Source organism: Balaenoptera acutorostrata, chromosome 5 (assembly GCF_949987535.1).
Source record: "Balaenoptera acutorostrata chromosome 5, mBalAcu1.1, whole genome shotgun sequence".
NCBI classification, from domain to species: domain Eukaryota; kingdom Metazoa; phylum Chordata; class Mammalia; order Artiodactyla; family Balaenopteridae; genus Balaenoptera; species Balaenoptera acutorostrata.
Genome location: NC_080068.1, coordinates 13,953,792 through 13,979,340, shown reverse-complemented (window position 1 = coordinate 13,979,340; position 25,549 = coordinate 13,953,792). Strand labels below are relative to the sequence as shown.

At 33.6% G+C, this 25,549-nt stretch overlaps 1 protein-coding gene across 2 annotated transcripts in view; it reads right to left on the bottom strand.

Moving 5' to 3' along the window:
- GRID2 (glutamate ionotropic receptor delta type subunit 2) overlaps window positions 1-25,549 on the bottom strand; it is a 1,428,522-nt gene that overhangs the window by 573,666 nt on the left and 829,307 nt on the right. For both annotated transcript variants that reach the window (XM_057547452.1, XM_007184090.2), the window contains exons 5-6: window positions 8,047-8,100; window positions 299-472 (exon numbers count right to left, since the gene is read on the bottom strand). In XM_057547452.1, the coding sequence (XP_057403435.1) occupies window positions 299-472; window positions 8,047-8,100 (228 nt within the window). The remainder of the gene's footprint in view (window positions 1-298; window positions 473-8,046; window positions 8,101-25,549) is intronic.

Below are 25,549 nucleotides of genomic sequence, written 5' to 3'. Positions count from 1 at the left end.
GAGTATCAATCACAAATTCACCATGAGAAATGCTATCGATTTACTTGCTGAAAAGAAAAAAAACCTTTACTTATTATATTTTTATTAAACAAGTAGATATTTTGCTGTAATGAGGTCAAAATGATCAAAGACAGATTCATAGCACTCTCCCCATCAGACTTATGAAATTGCTGGAAGAGGAGAATAGTTCAGAAAATGGAAATGTGTACAATTCTGAGTGCAATGCCACTGGAAAAGCTCTCTCTACAACTGCCCAACAAAACATCCTTGAAGAAATATCCAGGGACTTAGAATATACCTCCATATTCTGAGCAAATGGATCCTTTGGATCACACAACGTTGAAGATATTCGATGGTTGCCACGGAAACATCGCTGACTTATATTCTGGGGGACTGGAAATGTCTGACGAATGATGGTTAACCTTCCAATTGACCTTCTTACAAGTTCCTGTACATCCACATCACTTATTTCCTATAAGATAAGAAATGGAAGAATTAGAAATGCTTTAATACAGTAACAGAAACATAAAACTATTAATGAGTTGTTATCTGGAAATGCTAAGAGATTCTGTTACTGTAATACATTTGCATAATGCTTAGCCCACATCCAAATGAAAGCAACAACACATGTTCATTAAAATAATCAACTCATTTGTAGTTGCTGTCTGTGCTTTAAACTATATGCATTTATGTATATAATTAATTAATACCTAAATAATTTCAAATGGAGCAACTGACTTAAACACATTTTGTTAATAATAAGTTTATAACATGTTGAACACTTCAGAAAAATGTGTTGTCTAAACATTGGAAAACATCGCAAATAACTTGCTATTACACTTAATTATTCATTAATGGATTTCAAGGTACTTTGACTACCTAGGAAGATAGTTATAATGTAGGAATAATATATATTGTTCTTAGCAATGAAAAATGAGGTTCTTAAATAAGACAAGTAGAGAGAGAATGAGGAGATATTATTTTTTTAAGACTTTTCCCAATTATTTCTTAGAACTACTGGTGTTAACTCATACATTTCTCTTGGTAAAGAATAGATAAAACAAAGTGCTCACTAACTGCTGAATGGATAAGTTAGTATGTAATTGTGTTCTTAACATAAAGATGAAAAATTCTGTTGATTAATGCAGTGTGAACTCCAGTGATGTTTATCCAAATTAATGCTAGTTTGTATATAAGCATTTACCGAACTCAAAGAAAAGCATTTTCTACTTCTTTCTCCCTGCCACCTCCCAATTCCAGACTTAAATTTTAAGATTTGACTCAATCATGGATGTAAAAGTAATAAAATAACATAATATTTTCATAACATACATCTGTTCTAATTGAACATTATTCTAATTGGAATTAGAATAGGAGTGATCAGAATAAAATTTAGTTTTAATGCAGTCTTTACTTAGGTAGTTTGTGCTCCATGGTATCCATTTGGAACCTTTTAAACCAATGAAGCCTTTGTAATTAACATATTATTGGTTTCAACAGATTCTTATGGCATCAGAAATAAAAAATTTGACACATGATACATTTTAGAATACAGTGAGCATTTCTCAGTTTTGTGTCAAAGAGTTATTACAGAATAATGAAAGAGAAAAAGATGATTTACAAGTGTAAATTTTCTTCTTTCCTTACTAGGCTAATCACATATTATTCTTTCTTATAGCATATATTAGCTTTAAAATTCATCTTTTATTTATGATCTTTATAAAATATGGATTTCTCTAAAAATAAAATAACACCTGCCATCAGCTATATCCAGTGTAATATCCTGGATTTCCAGTCGATTAATCCTTAATGTACCATAAAAAATTATTTTTCTCAGTTTAAAATGCCATCTTTTTCTTTAGTGTGTGTCATTTCACTGGCCCCCAAAATTTCTGTCTGGCAAAAAGCAGGTCACCTTTTAAGTCTCTGTCATCTACTCACAAAATAAAATTAAACGGTGTCTGTCAACTTCATTTTAAGCCTGAAATTTAACTAGAAAACTTTCAAAATTAATTATTATTGCTATTCAATGTCTTTACATTTTTAAAAATTTCATATTGTGCAGATGGGAATTTTCATTCAAAAAGACAGTGAAAAATTCTACCACTCTTCGCATAATATTGACTAAGCTGTGTTATATACATGGTCTTTTTTTCTTTAGCGATACTAAGATTTATCAACATTTTGTCAAACAGCACCATTTCTACATTCTCCACCCATGGTGAACTACAAATCAGCACATTAGAATAAAAATTTACATTTATTAAGACCCTACTATATTTTGGGCAAAATACTAAGTACTTAACCTATTATCTCATTTTCTGCTAAAAACTACATTCTGATTCAGATACTGTCATTCTCATTTATAAATAAGGAACCAAGAAGATTCCAAGCTCTTCATTCAAAATACCCTTTATTCATAGTATGAATTTATAAATGTCATCAAAAGAGACACTCTCTGAAGTAATTACACAAGAAATCCATTTTTCCTTACAGGAATTATTTAGATTAATATGCATAAGTGATAGGAATTAAAACTATAAAGATATATTATTCTAGCATTTAATAGTCTGATGATTCTATAAGAAATGATAAAGTCATCTGTCATGAGCCAAAGTCTTTAAAAGGACTATTTTTAAACCCACAAAAGAGGATGGTTACCTTTTACAGGTTCTAAAAGTTGAAGTTCACAGGTGTCTTAGCGACTAAGCTATATTTGAGAAAATGTCAATTTGAATTGAATATATTTTGCCTATTATTATTTGGGGAAGGGAAAAGAAAGTAATATTCTGGGAGGAAAGAATCTGCCATTCTGAATGAAGCTAACAGACAGTCTGTCTCAAAAAATTCACTTGCAGTTTTAGTTTTGACACCTGATCTCAAAAATAGTTTGATAGTGATATGAAAACTTGATCAGACAGCTATTTTATATTTACAGAACTTTACTTCTGCATTCCAAAAGGTGCATTTCAAGAGTGACAGATGCAATGTTATATAAACACTGGAAGCCAAGTGAATATTTAATCTATTAAGAGATACTTTTAAATGAAAAATAAATCTGTAAGTAAACTGCTTTTATTAAAATATGAAACTATTGTATAATCTTTTAGAATCTACATTATTCTAATGTGCTGAATTTTTAAAATGTTAAAATATCTGATTTTTTAAAATAATCATATGAAGAACCAGTTCAGTACATACTCTACCAAGCCCCCTGTACTATCCAAATACGCTACTCTTTAGAAAGATACAGAAATTTCCTGAGTTTGAAAGAATTTAAAGAAGGTAAATTATAAAATTATTTGTCCTTTTTGTATTCTTGATTTGAATGAGTATATTTATGAAATAACAATACTGCAATTAAAAATGAACAAATATGTTTTAGTATACCTAATTTTTCTCAATTTTTCTTCCTTAAGAGCAAGGCATACAGTCTTTTACCCCCAAAATAATTTACACGGATAATCAAAAATTATTAAGAATCAAATCAATATATCCGAGGAAAGATTCTTATCACTTTACTGTGATAGTTTAATGTAGGGCAAACTCTGAACTGTGTAAGAGCCAAGGAAGAGGAAAGCGAAAATATCTGATAAGGATACAACTCCGCCAGAAACAGCCACTTCCCAGAACAAATGTTTTAGGAGAATTGGATTGCTCCTGAATCCTTGTAGGATATCAGCTTTAGGCTTAAGTTAATAGAATTCTAGGGAAGGAAAGACTCAAAATCTATTAGGTTGGATGCCAATCTATATAATATAAACTATTTCAGAGAAGGGACCCCTTCCTCCTTTTCCCATTCTTTTATCTCTTAACATTGAACGAAGTTCTTGGCTCATAGTAGGTATTCATTAAAGGTTGATAAATGAAAAATTGATTGAATGGCAAGATTTCACCAAAACATCTTCTAAATATAGATACCTGAAACTTTAAGTATAGACTTTGGGGTGCTTTAATAACTTTACCCATTCTAAATAAAGCAGATTTTAGTAATGATATTAAGCAGAGTACTATGTGGTATAATTTGAAAAGATTATGCTTATTGCTGTTGTTGCATTGCTGATATGTTTACACTCTTCATGCTTTAGCAAAGATGATCCTTTAATGCTTCCATAAAGTTTAATATTAACGTGAAATAATTATACAAATATTATGAAATATGGAACAAAACCAACTGTAGACTATAGCAGCAGGAAGGGGAGCAGAATGGCAGCTTTCTGCTTGACAGATTAGTAGTGAGCAGTTCAATTAATCACTAAACTAAAAAAAAATTTAAAAATATTCATTATATATATAGGCTTTTCAAATCTCAACAACAACCCCCTTCTCCTTAACTGCAGAACTAAGTAGTCATTAGCAGAGAATAGTGGCTCAAACTATTTAAATAAGAATTCAGGATGCCAAAGGTCAGGTTCGGTATCATCAGGGAATAGAAGGGTGACTACAGCATTATGCTTCTTGCTGCTCTAAACAGTGTATATATCTTCCTACCTGAATTTCTAACTTTTGTAAAACTTAAATAAAGTGCTAGACCATCTCCTTCAGGACCCTGAAGGGATGACAGTACTTATATGGAAAGGCTGTTCTGTACTGCATCGACTGATTGCAGGGAAAAGATAAATACCATTATCAACTACTAACATATGATTGATTACACCATATCAACTAGCATAGCCTCTCATTATTATAGCACACTTAATGCAAGCGAAAAAAATATATTGTTTTCAAGTTTTGACATCAATTTGTATGATGATGCACAATGCCAACTTTGATTTATAGTTTCTCTCTGAGAAACTACTGGTGCAATAAGATTAAATAAATGTTTGCAACCCATTTTAAAATTAGCAACAAAATAGTAGCTACACAAACCAAACTAGTGAGAGTCACGATTTCCATGTTCAATCAAAATGGGCATTTGCATGTTGTTGGGTTTTGTTGTTGTCATTGCTCCTTTTAGAGTTTATTATCTTCCTAGCAAATTCGAGAAATCCATGTTTCTCATTTTACGGAAACTCGGGTAAATTGTGATTCATCCATTATAAACAGGCCTGTAAATGAAATAAAGGTAGCGAGACTCAAGTTTCCTGAGGCATATTTCAGAGAGAATGAGGTGGCTGAATAGAATCATGTGGAAGTAAGAGTGCTAACCACAGATACAGGGACAGATGGTTTTTCTTAGGGATGAAAATACAGAAAATATGCTTGATCTCTGAGTTTTAACCCAGTTTAGAAAAAAAAATAATAACCAATATAAACAGTGTGGGCTGTGAACGTAAGATTTTTCAAAGGCTAAGTGGTATTGACCTGCCCCACCTAAGATTACATCTTTGCTCAAGGACTAATAAGGAGGGCTGTGGGTAAAAAAGAGATAAGGGGTTCAGTAATGGTAAAGGTGAAGTTATAGTTATGAGAGTTTACAGTAGGAAACTAAAATGTGAAGGAGGAGAAAAGAACTGAGGTGTTCTATACTGTGTCTTATAATTCTAACATTTTTGAGTTATTTGCCAGTTAGATTGCTCTGTTTGTGTGGATGTTTTTATTTTTTGTGCAATATAGTGGCCCATATTATGGAACACTCATTTAAAGACACCATTTGCCCTCCTAATATTTTATGAAATAAAATTTAATGAGAAGTTCAACAAAATGAGTTGTAATGTTTATGAAAGATATAGTAAAATAGAAGCTATTATTCTTTCCATGATATACATCATCAATGAAATACATGCTACTCAGTCAAACTTCCTCTTTATGATATGAAGGAGCGATTTCTTGCACAGCACAAATTGACAGATAAGCAGTAGACAGATGGACACTGATTGCAGGGAAAAGATAAATACCATTTATCTGGGAAGCTCTGAGAAGGTGTTCTGGGAAGCTCTGGGAAGGTGTTCTGGGAAGCTCTGGGAAGGTGTTCTGGGAAGCTCTGGGAAGGTGTTCTGGGAAGCTCTCTCTACCTCGGTTCACACTTTTAAGATTCAAGTATAACTTTAGAAGTTAAGTTGAATATGGAAAAAGAAAATTAATTCAGGGGTCCCTTCTGCAATCTTACCAAAGAATAGAAAGGAATGGGCATTTCCATTTATCAATTATAAGTATTAATTGGTTTGATTAATCCATGTCTCTAAGGAGGCAAGAGATCACTTTTTCCCCCTAGTCATCAATATTGACATAAACAAGTAAAATGGCTCCAGTTTGTTTTATATCAGAAAATCTGTGTGGTCTCTTCCCCATCAGAAGGTGGGTGTGAGATAAAAACAAGGAATTAGGAAGATTCTCTATTTCAAAAAATAGTAATCTAGAAAATAATAAGCTAAAGACAAAAAGTAATAGAATAATGGCTCTTATAAGATTGAAATTCAGGTAGCAGAAATTTCAAAAATATAACCTATAAGGAAAATTATCAAAAAAGAAAACAAAGCAACAACAACCAAAGCTTTAGACTAGAAAAGACTTGTTTTAAATCCCATTATCACCTCTTCATAGTTGTGTAATATTTTACAAACTGCTTAATTTATTTGAACCTCAGATTCTTTGCAGAAAAATAGAGATGAAATTACCGAATTTGAAAAGTTATTATGAAGGTTTGTTAAGTTTCCCTTTTCCCTTTACTCTGTCCTGATGTTTAGTCATTTTAGATTGACTTAAAAACTTCATTGAAAAGCAGATCTCACATATACACATTATCTGTCAGGATCTCAGAAAAACACAGCTTAATTTGACATAAGAAATACACTGACAAATCATGTAGACCTAAAGTTTGTCAGACTGAAAACAGGCTTGTAAGATGTTTCCAGTGACTTTAAACTGAACTAAAAAGAACCATCAAGGGAGCTAAAATTCCATCAATGAAGTGTGGTGTAGGAGAAACAACTTGAAACTAAGAATCATTTTTATTTTTCTGTGTAAGGAGAGGCAAGTCGTATACCCTCTGTGGACCCCATTGCCTCAACACTTCATAATACTATTTAGTATTCAACAAAATAATATGTGAGAAAGTGATCTGTGAACTTTAATGTGCTCTGATCATTACTTCAGTACCATTTATTGAGTGTCATTTGTCAGGCACCGTGTTAAGAGCATTAGATAATATTTCACTTACTTTTCATTATGAACTTGTAAAGTAAATGTTATTATACATACCGTACAAACAAAATAAAACCTGAAGCACAGGATGATTATATTATATATCCATAGTAACACAGCTAACCAATTTCATAGCCAGGATTGAACCTATCTTGCCGACTGCAAAACCAGAATTCTTGCCCAAAATGCTACTTTGTTCCTGAGACAAAACTTATTATTCTATAATTCAACATTTGGTATCTGTTGATAAATAACACATTCTTTTTATTCATAAGTAATAGATACGTTGAATACTAGATCTTGTTGATCTCATTATTTGCCCCAGACTGATGTGCTCATTGTCCTCTCCAACTCTGATTGGCAGGTGTTAATGGAACAACTTATTTCACTAAGCTCTCATGTTGCAATACTGTACTTTTAATCTTATGCACTGTACTTACAGGGAAAAAAAGAAAAGAAACTTTCACAAGGAATTTGACAAGTTGGTGAATTGTAAAACAGTTATATTTCTTTATGAGAAGAAAAACAATCTGCCCTTGTTTATTCATATTCATGTGCTGAACTATTTAATCCACTTGTAAGGGGGTGGGGTACAAAAGTTCTAGAAACAACAGTAAAACACAAATGGAACACAAGCCCTCCACTGGGAGGAATTCACTTTGCTTACAAAGAAGAACTGAACTTTTTATAAAGATGATCTCCTGATGTAGGCAGTGTGTGCCAACGGAAAAGACTGAAAGATATTCAGTGGGGAAGACGTTCTCCATTTATTTTATTCGTATAAAGCCCTTTATAATTTTCAAAAACTCCTTATTCTATTTTTACTTAACAGCCTCCATTCAGTAAGCTGAAAGTTTACTTTGTGTTCTGTTTTCTGTTAGAAATTCAAGGCCGTAGGAGATGCTGTGACTATACATGTGAAAACAGGGCCCAGAGTTGACAGTAAGGTTTAGTTGGCTTTACCTCATTTATAATGATCCAGTGACAGTCAAAAGCAACCAAATTCGTCTCCACAACCTGGAACAGAAAACAAGCCAGCCATCAGTCAGCATTAATTGTGAAAAACAAACCAAACTAAATAGATATACTTGGCAAATGGCAAAAGTGTATCACAGGTTAGAAAGGTCTTTGTTACTCAATTGAAGATGGAAAACAGTTAGAGTAAAACATGGTCGAAGCATTTGTGTTCATCTTGTAAGTGCATTGTAGACGTTCTAATTAAGTTTGAAAGTATAATGAATTAAAAACCCAGAAAAACAAAGGTTTCAACTGAAAAATAATATAAATAATAATGTTTAGTGATTCAACCGAGAGTAGAGTTCCAAACACATTTCCAAATAAACTTTGATGAGCTTCTATAATCTACCTAATAAATATCTAAGTACATATCCCTCCATAATCTGGCTCTAACTTAACATTCTTATCTGCTACTTCCCTGTGTATACGTTTGTCATTGTCTTAACAAAGTAAAATGCTCTATGTTCTGAAAAGTTTTGTGTATGTGTATTCTAAGGAGATCCAATCATAAAATTATCTGAATGTAAAGACTAAAAGTAATGGACATTATATTAGCACAAGTTATAGGTGGGTAATTTCAGTAGTTTTGCTAATAATATGAACAGAAAGAAAACTTGTGTAAAAGAAAAATAAAATATATATAGGTAGCAATCCTAACTGAATAACTTTGGATAAATTGATTCTAAATGATCCTTAGCTTAGGCCAAAAAAAGCAACCCTTGTACAGGTGCATGCCCATGTGTGTGTGTGTATGTGTGTGTACAGAGGTAGCTTTTGTATCAAAGTTTCCATTCTATCCAATTTTATCATACATATTCTAAGACATGTTCTTATGATTCATGTCATGGAACATATAGATATATGTTAGGTTAGACTGTTTTATAAGAGATTACTGTGTTATTTTCAGCAATAATACCAAAAGCTTGAGTTTTAAGTGAAGATGTTTTCTAAAACCTAGCAAGGAATTGTTATAAAGTGTGAATTACTTTTGGGCGTTAGTCTTTGTCCTACTGAGAAATGCCTACTGAAAGATGCATTGAATCATGAGAAACACAATAGGAAATACATCTGTGCGATTCAATACTTTCTCAAAGTATATACTTATTTGCAGAATATTTTTTAAAATTTTGGTATAAATTTTATACTATTTCCATATACATCAAATAGATTCTTATGACCTTACTAAGGTGCATAGATAACATATTATCATAGAAGTGAGGACATGTTATCTATTTTTGTTATACAATTATTATCTTTCTTTTTTTAAATACACGCATGTTCAACTTTTAGATGACACAATGTAGAAAATATGACCCATGGCAGTTTTCAGTTTTAGCTAAAAAAAAATCACTTTAAACCGGTAATGGCATCCCTTATTTCTAATTTTATAATTATTTTTCTTTAATAATCTTAGACACAACATCAGTAATTTATTAGCAATAAAAAGCGTTAAAAACCAAGTGGACCTCCATAAGAATTTAAAGGAATACAAACTGGAGACTCAGATATAAGGAAAATAGTTCTATGGATAAAAAAGAAAGAAATATATATATATGGGGGAAAAAATGTATGACTGAAATACGGAAAGAGGAAGAATTCAGAGAAAAGAGAAGTGAAAGCTAAGATATAGGTTGAAAGTACTTCTGAAGCAATATTAGCAGTAGAGTGAAGAGACGACTCAATTTAGCTTAAATTGTCCCCATTTAGATAATCTGTACCATGTGGCAAGGTTAAGCAAAATTTAGTCTATGAGAATTCTGCATCAACCTGTGGAACTTTTTAAGTGAAAAGTTGTTTTGTGCAACAGCATTTATGAAATAAGTGGAAGTTAAGAGTTACAATGGTAACACTGATAGTTTGTCTAGACCATAAAATTTATTCATCTTTCACACTCTCTGCCTTGAAATAAACTTTCAGGCAAAAGCATGAAACAGTCTATAGGTGTAGGCTCAATCTTGTGTTTCAGCAAAGGAGAAAGGCAAATATTTCATCTGAGGCCATGATTCTACTAACTATACCACCCTCCTTTACTTAGGGTTGGCAGGGAAACAATCTCTTACTCTTGCCTTTGGTTTTACTCACGAATACTAAAATATGGGTTTCCCTGGTGGCGCAGTGGTTAAGAATCCGCCTGCCAATGCAGGGGACACGGGTTCGAGCCCTGGTCCGGGAAGATCCCAGATGCTGCGGAGCAACTAAGCCCGTGAGCCACAGCTACTGAGCCTGCGCTCTAGAGCCCATGTGCCACAACTACTGAAGCCCGAGTGTCTAGAGCCCGTGCTCCGCAACAAGAGAAGCCACCGCAACGAGAAGCCTGCGCACCACAAGGAAGAGTAGCCCCCGCTCGCCGCAACTAGAGAAGCCCGTGCGCAGCAACGCAGCCCTAACACAGCCAAAAATAAATAAATTAATTAATTTTTAAAAACTAAAATATAAGACACTTTGCAGTACACATTTGAGATGAGGGGGAAATATGAGCACATTACTACAGATACAGAAATAAATCATTTACCACAATAGCTCGAGTTCATGGAACAGACCCCACTCCCCTACTCCCCGATGTGGTACTGCGCTAACACTGCAATAAACCCCTGTTATGTTCAGACGTTGCATTTTGGGTTTACTGATTAGAGTAACTTAGCCTATCTCTTTATTGCAATACATTTTTACTAATCTTAGCTAGGCACCTTCTTCTAACCTTAATAAATTTTAATAAGCATACTTATTAGAGTAATTTTAAATTCTGTGATTTTATAAAGGCATGATTTCAAAACTGTGCAATGTTTGTTGGCCTCTTTATAAATACTGAATGCTCAGGACTTTTTTATGAGCCCATTTTTCTTTGGGGAAGGAAAACAAGTTACATCAGAAAAGTACTTAACAATGAAAAAGTAGTCTCGTCCCTTTAATTATATAACAAAATATACATGTATACACAACTAAAATCTATGTATTACTGCAACACCATGTTATAAAGAAGCTTTGAAACTTTTTTATTGCTATGTGGTACACAGAAAGTTAATGCTTCCACTACCTATCTCAGGAGCTGTCCACTAAAAGAGGAATATAATTTCCTTAGGTCTAGGTTAATATCTTCATGCACAACAAATGATCTGGCATGACTTCTCTGATTTTTTATAATCGAATGTTATTAAAAGTGAGCAATGTAAAAAGCCACTAATTAAAAAGGTATCTGATACCTGTAATGGAAGGAGTATTTAGTAAGGGACATAAAAAGATGATGGGGACTTCAATAGCCTAGACCTTGGAAACTTACTATGTATCTATTTATATTAGGTGTATATTTATATATATTATATTGATATCTATATATAATCTACTACTATATCTATACTGGTATGTAACATATATGTATGTATGTATATATCCAGAGAAGTAAAATTTACAGTAGAGTTAAAAGAAAAGGTAAAAAGGAGTGATAATATTGTTTATGCTTTTCCCATCTAATCAAATGGAGCTAACATGTGGTGAACATTCTTAGGAAAGACATATTTACATAAAAAGAAATTCTCAGTATTTGTGTAGATAACAAATGTCAAACAACTATTATAAATCTGAAATCAATTCATCTGAAAATTTTAAAATTTTTTATTAATATTAATCACTTCCATTTGATATACTTTAGCCTAAGTAATGTTATATCAAACTAATTGCATTACCAACTTGAAGGACTGAATTATGTTTGGATAAAGGATTAAGAAGCAATTGTAAGACCTCCTAGAATATTTTAAGCCTTCATACTTATCTTCAGTTATACTAGAACTCAGACAGGGAAAATTGTTTTTTTCTTGTCTTCCTTACCTAAGTAACACATCTCCTATTTCAACAGTAAACATATTTGAAGTCAATGAAAAAGATTAAGCAATTTGATTGAAATATTTCCTTTTTTGCCCAGTGGCAACCTATTTTATATCTAAGTCCATCACTGTTACAGTTGTTTGGTCCCAGTCTGTGGATTCTTATAAATGTCTAGCAAGTTAGTACATCTTAATTGTACTATTTAACCCAAAATTTCAAAAAAAAAAAAAAAGTATGGATTTTTCTTGGTCGTCTGTTTCTCTCCCCTCTTGCCCCATGCTTCTCTCTTATCACTACACATGTACAGGGAGCTTGGTGCATATTCATATAGGGTTGCTACCACATCAATATATAGTAACATAGTTATAACAAATGAGACTACCCTACCTCCCAAGAAGCTGAGCTTACTTTAAGAGAACTGAACAAAAAAGGGGGAAAAACAAAATCAAGTCCTGTCAGGAAGACAAGTGATGAGTAAGGACAGACCATCTGTCACTGGCAGGAACTTTAGAACTTCTGAATCTTTAGAAAAGCCCGACAATTTATCACCATGTCTTCCATCATCCGTTCTCAAATCTTGAGATGTGCTAAATATAAGACATTCCGAAGCAAAGAAACTGCCAGAGCGTGTATCTCACTGATAATAAATGTGGAACAGTTCCTACGAGCACAGAGGGCAATTTAATTGACTCAACAATAACAGCAGCATGCTGTTTTTCACTCAACCTTGTAGCTTAACTAAATTAAGCTCACTCCCTTTGCAGGATATACTACACATTACACATTTATGCAAAGGGTTCCTGTGCTCTGTACATCTGCAGCAGCAAAGATACCAGGTGTTTGCTTCCTATCCCTGCCCATTCCAAAACACCAAGTGGAATCCTCGGAGTCAGTGGCCTGCCTGGGGAAAGACACAGCAGTTATTTGGAGCAAGTGGTCAGAGAAATACTAAAAAGCTACTCCCTTCCTGGCTCCTCACCTACTGCAATACTATAGCTTATATCAGCATTTCTAGAACTGTATTCTGTGGAACGCTATTTCCACTAAACTTTGTAAGCATTCAGAAGCCAAATAGATTTAGAAATGCCAAGTTAAGCTAAGTTAAATAGATGTCATTACTGCATTAATCCTCAAAGCTTTTAACAGGTTAATATCAACACTGAAATATAATTAATATAAAAATCATATTAATGCATAATATTGTTTCATATATTATTATTTTGAGCATATGATTTCAGACTTATGAGCTCTAAAGTCAGAGAGTTTTCTCTATTTTCTTACAGTGTGACTTTGAACAAATTACCAATTCTGTAAGCCTCAGTTTCCTAATTTGTCACTAGGGTTAATGATAGTGCCCATGTGATAGAATCATGACAAAGATTAAATGTAATAATAGCACATAGTAAACTCTCAATAAATACCAACTCATCATATTTTAATGAATGTGCTTTACGGATCTCCAAGGTAAGATATTTGGAATTTAGCATATTCCAAATGATTTTGACCACAGAACCATTTTTCCCACTACAGATCTCATGGCATTAGTACTTTTGCGTTGATGTAGACCAGAATCAATGCTACTTAGCTACACATTTCTAAGAATTCTAAAATTTTATTGAAGCACCATGAGGAATTTTGTAATTTTAAAAACATGGCCTTACAATAATCCTACAGAGAGTCGAAGTAACAAAGGCTATTTTTCACAAAACAAAAACATATATTAAAAAAATCTGAATTACAGTATTTTATGTAAAACCCAAACACATATGTAAGAGTTCTGACAAAATAGTGACACTTATTCTTCTTTCTTTTTATTCTTTTTCTCCATTTCTAATTAAAATAAGACAAAACCAAACCAAACCAAACCACTATCCTCTTTTCCAATAAAATACAGAAAGGGTGTATATCATGTATAAAATTAATATTGCATAGCAGATTTTTAGCAATAGATTCATGGATTTATAGTACAAAGTCAACATCCGGTTGCCTGAGTGTCATATATATATTGCACTACCACAGACTTCTGCTAGAAAACACAATACGATTAAATACTATAATTCTCTGAAATGCAGAGTGACAACACGAAGCTCCAACCTTAAGGTACACTAAACACATACGTGACTTTGCTTTGCTCTGTTTTTGTTTTTAGCTTATTTGGTTTTTGTTTTTCTTCTCACTAGAAGAACTGAAGCCACAGTATAAAGAGACACTAGCGTATCATTTGTGTAGATTCCATTTTTAAATCCCAAGAATATCCAGCAGATGGCATCAGTAATCTCTTGCGCTGACAGTGGGCAGCAAGAGGATATTCTGAAAAGACTGTCTTGTTTGCATTTCCCCTGGAGCTCAGCATGGATCCCCAACTCTCTTCTGTTCTTATCCAAGCAGCCACTATCTGCCATCCCACTCTGTGCCTTTTGCTTTAGAATCTCTGCTCTGATCTTCCAGCTGGAAGACCACAAATACACTTTCATCCAAATCCTCTTGCCATTACTGCCAAAGTTATTTCATAAACGGATATGCTAGAATTATAGTTACTGCTGTGCAGTTGGGTCTTCCCACACCCCCTGGGAGGTGGAAGTACGCCACCACTGAGATCTGGCCAACAGTATGCTACCTGCTATGCTTCTTAATGTGGAAGGATGGGCACTAACGTAAGAAAATAGAGAATCTGTGTTCATCATACGGCATAGACCACATTCCTGTGTCCTAAATTATTGAACAGTGATTAGAAGTGAAGTCATGATTTCCGTACTTTGCCTGATGAAGCTATAAATAAACACTTGACAATTATTTCCAGTGTGGGGACCATTGTGTTACTGTTTTAACTCTGTTTCTGCTTGCATTGGGATTCTTTTAGATGTCAGCTGTAGTGATTAAAGGTACATTATCCCAAAACAATTAAGAAAAGCAGTGTTTGTTGAAGGACCACTCATCCCTTGCCGTGTCTGTTTTATCATATTCTAATATGTTAACTTTTAGCACAAGACAGGAATTACATTAAAATATTTATTTTACTTTATTTTTTGAAAGCTAAGTGACCCTTGGCAGAGTAAATTAATTCTTAAGTATAACTGGCCAAAAAAATAAATATAAGTTCTTATTTGGATGTTGATCAGAGCTTAAAATGATGATTTGGGGACACTCTGGCACTTAATTGCTAGGTTTTAGGAAGTAAGGCTTTCTTGGTGTCTTGAAGCAAATAAAGAAAAAAAATCTTATAGAGAAGTCTACTGATCACATCAAAAGGCAACATACAGGCCCTTCACAACTGTGAACTTTCATGCTTTTGCTCTGTTCCTTTTGATCTGTTCTCTTTTCTCTCTCCCTGACAAAGTACTTCTCAAAATTCAAAGACTGAAACAAATGTCAAATCCTTTCCCACCCCTACCTCCCTAACCCCAAGCAGTATTGTTCCCCTTCTTGCACTCTCTAACACTGTGCCTTTATTCCAGCCTTAATTAAATAGTGTGTAGTTATGTAACTGGCTGTGAGGGCATCTTGTGTTTTATATCCCACTTACTCCCTGTGCTTCAGCTGGACCGCTTTCTTGCTGGTCCTCAGCACCCAAGACTTGCACTTGGCTCCTCCTTCCCTTCATCTAGCTTTCTGTCTAAATATCACTCCATCAGGCATGCCTTCCATGATACCCATCCTTGCTCTCCCTATGCACTTATCCCACATGAGACACACACACACACACACACACACACACACACTTACTGTCTCTTTTTGTGCACCAAAATATAAGCTTCACAGAAGTGAGAATTTCATTTAGATTACTGGTCCATATCCTTAGAATAATCATAAGCAGATAAGGTTTCAATAAAACTTGTTGCCAGGCACAAGGCAGATTTTCACTAAATATTGTCTGTGGAGAAAAGGTAATTATATAGCCCTAACTCATGTTTATACATCTGTGGATCCCAACTTCACCTAAAACCAAACCATTCGATAAACATGTATTGACAGGAAGTCAATAGCTGGAATTTAACTTCAAAAAATTAAATAATCAGAAAGTGACCCAATTTACACTTTATCAACTGAGGTGATCTTGATTATTTTCATGGTAATGAAGTATAGAAATACAATATTTCAAATCTCCAAAGTCAAATACCTCAGAACTTGGAGGCTATGTGATATTAGAAAAAGAACACAAAATTTGAATAATGGGGCTTGAGTTTAAATGCTGGGTCTTTTTATTGACAGTCAGCTATGTTACTTACTCTGAGTCTCAGTTCCCTGATTATCTGAATAACAGTTTTTTCACAGATGTATAGTGAGGATTAAACGGATGAATGTATCTAAAGCACCTGTAACAGTATGTGTTGAAAAATGTTGATCTCTTTCTTTCATTAACCCTCTTTCCCTTCTTTACTCAGGTTGCTGCAGTAATTTTGACAGTACTCACAGGAGACTATGAATGTATTTATTCAATTTAGTAAGTGTTTATTGAATATCATTTATAGAATATCAATGATAATAATAAAAGCTAATATTAATTGAGTGGTTACTATGTGCCAGGCACTTAGTGCTTTTAAACCTTATTTAATGCTTACAATATCCTTATGACATGAGCACTACATTTATGTCCAACTTGCATATGAAAAAGCTGAAGTAAATTATCCAAATCATAAAGCCAGGGGTGGAAGCTGGAGTCAATAATTAGTAAATATCTTTTCTATATAATATTTTCATAGCCCTACTTCCCCAAGTTTCAGAAACTATTATGCTTTCTTAAAAGTTAAAATACTTACAATTGAATATTATATAATATATAAATACTTATAAACAATGTTACAGAACATTGTGTGGTATACACTGGAGTTTTATGGATTTGAACTCCATTGAACTTATTATTGCATCTACTATACACCTTTGAGAGAAAGAATGATCCACTGAAGAATTTAAGAAATGCAGATGATTTCATCCACGATTCTGTACCATGGCCATTTGTCTTAAAGTGGTGTAAGAAAATTTGTTTCTCTTTCAGTGAGTCTTAGTTCCCATATTCTTTTCAGAATGTAACCTGCTATACTGATTAACTGATCAAATCTATCTACCTACCTATCTATCTATCTATCTATCTATCTATCTATCTATCTATCTTAGTCTGATTGATTGTCAGGCCGAAGGGCCAAGAGCTTCTAGAAGAAAAAATGGACAATGAGTCTTGGGTATTGTGGCAATAAGGCATTAGCATCTAGCTTTTGCTGTTAGTTAATCAGTTTACTACTGTTCTTGTGTAACTTGGCCATATTCTGGGTTTTCAATAGCGCATCATTGATGAAGCCACTATGGAAGCTGACTATTACTTATTAAAAGACATTCCTAGTTGGATATTTCTGTTATCCCTGGGCTCTTCCAGTATTTCACAGGGACTCTGCTTTCTAAAATATCAAGAATGGTATAAAATGCTGATAATTCTAGAATCAAAAGACTTCATGGGGGAAAAAAAGTCTTTAAAAAGGTCTTATCCAAAAGAAAACAAAGTATCCAAAAGAAAAACAAAGAAATGAAAATTGTGAACTTCCATGGCCGTATTCCTAAAGTGACTGTGTTGGTCATTCTCAGGATATTTAAGCTCATTGGAGGTATGATCCTTGAACTTTTTACAGAATTAAAACAGCGCCGTCAAGCTTTCTAATGTTTCCAAGTTTCTTTCATAGCTTTTTCCATAAAAAGTATACCTTGTAGCCTAGTGTAAAAAAATGTTTTCAATAATGTTGGACTTGACGGCATGGACACTTTCCAGAATTCCAAGCAATTGACTCTCCCGTCTGTGCTATTTCACTATAGTGAAATATAAACCATCTTCTTCTTACCACTGACAAATCACCTTATGGTGTTAGAACTGTGTTTAGTAACAAAATGTCAGTTGAAACTGAGGCACCAACTGCTGAATGCTCAAATTAAATGTCATTTGTAGAACAGAATTCAGAGTTTGACAAAGGAACCCGGGCTATGATCGCATGATATAAGAATATTCAAAATCATCTTATACATTTTAGAATTTTCATTGATCTTAAACATCTTGACGAATTTTTTCAACTTTTAAAAAACTGTTTATATATATGCTTATCTGTCAGTGTTTATAGTGCACAATTTCTACAAAATGACTAGTGTTACCCTGAATGTTGTTTACATGCCTTAGAATACACTGCTGCACCTTTCCTAGAAATGGATCACACAACTATGTGGTTTAGTGTCACTGCAAAAACATGGCTTCCAACCTTTACTGGATACTTGATTCCAACTAGCAATTCTCCGTGTATGTATTATCAGTTTTGCTCCTTCCCATTTCCCTTGACAGTAACAATCAACCTTCAACCAGCTCCCCTAGCCCATTTCCTTACAACTTCACGGGTAACTATTTCCTAGCTAAAGTAATGATCAATGGGTAGACATGGTTTTAAGCCCTCAAATTTCTGTCCCTCTAAAATCTGAAGCAAAGCAAGCAAATAAACAAAATCCCTATTTGAATAACACTAGCTAACATTTTGGGGTTTGTACTACCTGTGAGAAGCCACGGTAAAGATTTTAATGTCTTTCATCAGTTAGGTCTCCTAACAACCCTTTGAAGGTAGTCACTATTATTTTCTCTATTTTACAAATAAATACACACCATCTTAACCTCATTCATCCCCTCTCTTCACTCCACAGTGAAAATAGGCACTCTTTCTCCTAAAAAGGGCCTAATTTTTCAACAGAACGTTAGGTCCCTTTATTCTTTCCTCCTTAGGGAATCTGCAGCATCAGTTACCTACACACTCTTGTGCCTTCCATATCTCTCCTTTTTTCACCTATGAGATGCTAGACTTCCTTCCACCTAACACATGATCTCTCAACCGACTTGTACAGACAATCTTCTCAAATATTGCCTATGATTGTTTTCTCTTTTTTTACACCTCCCATCCACATCTCAATCATTCTGGCTTCTGTCCACAAACACAAACCCCATCACCACCCCCAAAGCCTCTTTCATTTGGCCAGCCTCTAAGTGTCTTCAGGATCCCCCTTCACCATGATTATCATCATCACTTCTAAGAAGTCATCCATGATCACTACCCCCTCTCCCCCACAAATTCCTCTTCTAAATGTAGACATATACCACTGTCACTGAACATATCTAATTATATTTTAATTACCTTTTTAATTTGTCTACTTCTCCACTACATCAAAATCTTCTTGAGGCAGGAATGGTGTTTTATCTATTTTTATATTCCCAACCACTAACTCTGAACCTGTCTCATAATAGACATTAAATGATTATTGTGAACTGGGTGAGAATTATCATGTTAGAGGGTTTCTTTGCCTCATAGCCCCTCAGCCTGTGTGAACTGCCTGCAACTGCAGGTGAAAACAGTTTCCAGCATATCATCATGTCCCATCTCAAGAGTCTATGTCTCTTATCTTCTCTACCTGAGGACCTTCTCCAGCTTATTTGGCTATACGCAAATATAACCTAGATGGAGGGGTATGTTAGCATCACTGCAGGTCAACTCTCAACCAATGGGGATGGGAGAAAGTAGATAAAGGCTTCAGTCTCCCCACCTTCCAGTGGGATGATTCTGAGCTATATTCCACACACAGTTTCTAAGAAGGTTCACCATAGGATTAAGCCCTGTTTGCCCACATTTGTAATCCATTTCTGTAACACATTTTTTTTCCAATTATTTTACTGAAGTATAGACGATTTACAATGTTGTGTCAGTCTCTGCTGTACAGCAATGTGACTCAGTTATACACATATATACATTCTTTGTTTATATTCTTTTCCATTATGGTTTATCACAGGATATTGAATATATTTAGTTCCCTATGCTATACGTTAGGACCTTGTTGTTTATCCATTCTAAATGTAATAGTTTGCATCTACCAACCCCAAACTCCCGCTCCATCCCTCTCCCTCTCTCCTCCTCCGTGGCAACCACAAGTCTGTTCTCTATGTCTATGAGTCTGTTTCTGTTGTGTAGATGGGTTCATTTGTGCCATATTTTAGATTCCACATATAAGTGATACATTATGGTATTTGTCTTTCTCTTTCTGACTCACTTCATTTAGTATGATAACCTCTAGTTTCATCCATGTTGCTGAAAATGCCATTATTTCATTCTTTTTTATGGCTGAGTAGTATTCCACTGTATATATGTACCACATCTTCTTTATCCATTCATGTGTCTATGGACACTTAGGTGTTTCCATGTTTTGGCTATTGTAAATAGTGCTGTTACGAATATAGGGGTGCATGTATCTTTTTGAATTACAGTTTTGTCAAGGTATGTTTCCAGGAGTGGGATTGCTGGATCATATGTTAATTTTATTTTTATTTTTCTGAGGAACCTCCATACCGTTTTCCATAGTGGCTGTGCCAACTTACATTCCCACCAACAGGCATTTTTGTAACACATTCTTGACTGGCTTTTCTCTTTACTCTCTCATGCTCATCATTTCCGCACTTGTGCTTTTTGGGACCAATTCCCTAATAAACCATCTGCACCCAAGTCCTTGTCTCAGGATCTGTACCAGTAACTCCAACTAAGTCAGCCTTCCTACACAAAACACATAATTTACTACACATGAATAGGGAATAGCTCCTCTAGTTAAAATGAATTCTTGAGAAATAAAAAAGTTCTTGACAAATTAAAATAATGCACAATCTGTCCATAGGACTTGTCTTTCTAAAACAGATCATTGAGACACTCTCATAATTCTGAAAAACTTTGATGTCACTTTCTAGACTGTATTTGAGGCTTCTTTACCTTGGTGATCCTCAGTTTTAGCACACACTAGAATTACCTGGAGGGCTTTTTAAACGCAAATTGCTGGGCCCACCCCAGGAGTCTCTGATTTTGAAGATCTGTCATGGAGTCTGAGAATTTGCATTTCTAACAAGTTGATGCCCATGTTGCAGGTTTAGCGAATTATTTTGAGATCCACTGCTTTATAAAAAGCCCTGGTCAGGCACTGAGTGTGATGACTTGGCATTGATTCTATATCCATTCAATTAATTTAACAATATCATTCAACCTTTTTGAGCACCTGACATATACTAGCCACAGGGCTGGGACTGGAGTTGTTCCACTGACCAAGACAGACTTGGTCTCTGTTGTAAGTGAGCTTTCAGCTTAGCTCCACGGGACACTTATTAGGAATATGAAAAAATATAATATTGCCTGCCAGTGTACATGTAATATTCTAAAAGAAACAACTAAATCCATACATCTTTGCATAGGAGAAAAGATGAAAGAATATAGTCATTTTAAGTCTATTGTCTAAAAATAGCTTCTTATTTGAAGTAAACTTCTGTACACATACTAAAATATTGCTATTTACACCCCATTCATTGTGGCATAAATCATACCCTTACACAAATTATTCTGATCATACAATTTTCCATTTGGAGTGATAGGTTATTATTTAAAAGAATTAAATTTAGGAGATTGGTAAACATAAACATTGTTTTTATTTTACTACCATGTTTTTTTTTCATCCCCAAGTGATAAGGTCAGCCTTGAGTACAGGCTACCAATTATATCCTGAAATACATCATTAGATTTGCCTATTCTTTATTTTTTATATGTCATTCCAGGTTCAACCATGACAATCAGTTTTGCTAAGTTGTTAAATAAATGATGGGTCAAGATTTGTTTTAACTAACTCCAGGCAGATAAAGAGAAAAGGAAAAAAAAATGTTCTGAAGATTACTGTATGTATTTCTTCTCTTTAGTCAGTTTTATTTTTTGAGAATTAATTTTTATTGGGAATTATACAATGGGACGAAGCTGTGTTTCTGTCACTAGCATTGAGGCCACAAATGCTGCGTGGCACAACTGTGGTTTATAATTCAAGGAGTGGCTTGGGAATACATGCCAGGACCTTCCTGGTCCATATTAAAGAGTTACAAACTGATTTAGAATCTCCCATATGTTTCATAGTTTACTTAAATACTTAGCACTGTTTCACAGGATAGTTTCATATTTAGCCTAATTTCACAGTTTACTCAGGTCAGAATACAAAGTCAGACAGCAAAGAAGATTATTAGATAATAATTCCCTGATCTCCCTCAGACCCAAGAGATGCGCTAATGGCTGCAATTTGAAGGCTACCTGTTTTCCTCTCTAGAGAAATTTGAAAACAGTCATAATGCAGGCTGATTGACAAGCTTCGAAAGCATTTCTTCCAAGATGCCTTGAAGACTTTCTTTGAGGATTCTGACAGTACTTATTCTTGTGAGAATTAAGGACAAGGACATAGTCGAAGTAAATATCATTCTCTGATCTGGTCACCACAATTGTTGAAATGGAATGATATGGCTTTAACTTGTATGATTGTTCTATTTTACAGACACTGGTATAACACAGAGTTTTAAAATATATACATATATATGCTCCCACTACAGACTAAGTCATTATTGTCTAATGAAGAAAGAGCCTATGGTAGTTTAGTTTAGTATGCTCGTTCCTATAGACACGAGTTCACTCTGACTTGCAGTATGATTAGCTCAATGCTAATAAAGTTATGGGTCCAGCTCCTGTGTAGGTAAATTATTATTCCTTTCTTCTAAAATCATGGTTATATCCATAAGACACTAGCTCCAACAAAAATAACTGAACAGTATCCTATCACCATTGAGTCTTCGAATGTGGAATGTAGATGACTAATATTGCTATTATAGAGAGATATTGGGAAAGCATAAAAAAAATGCTTAATGGTCATGCAGAAATGGATAGAAGACATTCTGAGTAAAATGAGCAAATTCTGGTTGACATTTTCCAGAATATAGTGGATGGAAATAAACTTTTAGTGAAACATTATTGATAAATAAAATATACCTAAAATGAACTGTGAATAAATGGAAAGCTGAGATTGATACTTTTATGCAAATTGTTACATATTCCTTGACACAAAGAATTGATATGCCAGGACATATTGGACTTAGAAACAGTTGGTGACACACAGAAGACAACAAGCCAAATCTGGATGTGACAAAAAGAAAAATATGAATAATGTTTTTACAGTTATTTTTAAAATAAGATTTTTTAAACAATCTTTAAAGTTGACAAATTGAAGATTTAGAGTAACTACCATATGTACAATTTATGATTTGTAAAAAAATTCATACTTACATTTAAGGAGAATTTGTTAAAAATTTAAAATTACATATTAAAAATAATCACATGGGCTCAATTATATTCAACAAATTGATGTTTCTAATTACAAAGACTATGGTAAAAGAATCTCTCTCAACATTCGAGAAGTAGGTATACAGGCTACTAGGAAGACAGCTTGTTAATGCAGTTAAGATTCTGGTGTACAGAGTGGGAAGAAGCAAATAAGCAGTATTTCTTACCAACTGATGTTTAAATAGGACTGAATTCTTTCTAGGTTTTTTTTTTTTTGTCATAGAATAATACCATTAAATTATTATAAAGACTCTATTCAGTTTCAACCTTTTTTTCTTAAAACAAAAAACATAATAAAAACCTCCATTTAAAAGTCATTGTCAAGTGGTTCACCAAAATGTCAATGGCCATCCAATCTGCCAAATTTCTGAATGGAGTTGAGGAGACGGTAAATCTTAAAAAAAGAATAAATTTTACCTTGAGAGCTGAATTATGTCCTCTTTATTAAGTCAATGGCTGATCCAATTTATAGAAATCAATAGTGGCTTTTGAGATGTAGTTTAATAAAATATAGAAATATATATTAAATTCAAAAAATATCAAGGATATAAACAAAAAGTCTATGTCAAGACACTAGAGTTTATTGTTATTATTGTTTTAATAAAAGCAAAACAAAAGTGCTAGATCATTCCCTTTCTTAAGACATTTTATTTTGGGAAAAAATTATGACATAAAGAGGATGAGCTCTCTAAACTATGTAAATTTAAAATACAATACAAAAGAGAGATGCAAAAACAATTTGACAAGTTTGAACTTTAGTAGTTGTAAATATGCTCCTCCAAAGAGGGCAACAAAGTCAGCACCTAGAGTAGTATCATTTTCTGAGTTCAAGATTTTCTATTCCATTAATCATTTTCAAAAGTTACTGCTTTTCAGCAGTCAATAATGCAAATATTTACACAGGTTTTAAAGATTGGCGAAAAGTGATGATATTGAAAAATTCCAAATGAGAAATTTAAAGTCAAATTATGATGGTAATGCTATGTATGCTAGTTATATTTCACTTCTGTAACTAAATTAGAAGGAAAAAAAACATTGAAAGCAGAGGCAAGGAGAGCTTAGTTTAAAATTGTTCTTTAAGAAAACCAATGGATATATGGGTGGTTTAGTGATGTACTGAACAAAAGTTATTCAGTGAAAGTACACACATTGAATGAACAATCTGAGCCTCCCTGGAACCATGAAAAAAATGTTCACATGGTCATATTAATGATAATACTGAATAAGGATTTAGTTATAAATGTGTTAAAACTATATAGGGAGGAAAGGGTAATTTTGTGTGAAATAACATATACAAGCTACATTTCATGTTAGTCTTTCAATAGATAATATCAAGAACTGAAAAATCAAGTAAAAGCAGTGTGGAAATGTTATTTTAAATATTTAGCTATCAGAAGTAGCTAAAACAAAACAGGTATGAAAGTTTACCTCCATAGAGTGTGAAGAGAAAGAGAGGAGGGAGGATGCAACTCCTATTGTTCATTATTAGTTTTATAAATACATAAAAATGTTTACTGAGCACATGTGAAATTTTGATAAAATTAAATTTATTTTTAAAAATTGGGTGTAAATTCTTTGATCACACTAGTATAGAAAGGAACTATTTTTTAAAAATATCCTATATGGAAATAACCCAAGAAAAATATTTTCTAAATAATTTTTGTTAAAAATTTGCTCAAAATTCATTAAGGTATAATTAATAGCTACAGTTTTAAAGTCTATCTTTTCCTTTTTTGAATTGAATAAATTTGATGTGTAACATTATGTAAGTTTAAGATGTACAGCATGTTACTTTGATACTTTATATATTGTAACATGCCAATGTAGTAATATTTATCACATTACATAATTACAGTACAATATTGTCTACAGTCATTATACTGTGCATTAGATCTCTATGGTTTATTTACTACTTGTTACAAGTTTGAACCTTAAACATCACTGCTCTTATTCCCCACCCCCCATCCCCTGGTAATCCATTTTACTCTCTGTTTTTTTTAAGTTTAACTTTCTTAGATTCCACATATAAGTGATGTCATACAGTACTTGTCTTTCTCTGTCTGACTGATCTCGAGTAGCATAATGTGCTTAAGGTTCATCCATGTTATGGCAAATGGCAGAATATCTTTCTCATGGCTGAATAATATTCCATCATGTATATGAACTTCATCTTTTTAATCTATTCGTCAATTGATGGGCATTTGGATTGTTTCTATATCTTGGCCATTGGAATAATACTGCAAAAAACATGGGAGTGCATGCATCTCATAGAAATTCTGTTCTCATTTCCTTTGGGTATATACCCAGAAGTGGAATTGCTGGATTGTACGGTAGATCTATTTTTAATTTTTTGAGAAACCTTAATATAGTTTTCCATAGTGGCTGGACAAATTTACATTCCCATCAACAACATAAAAGGGTTCCCTTTTTACCACATTCTCGCC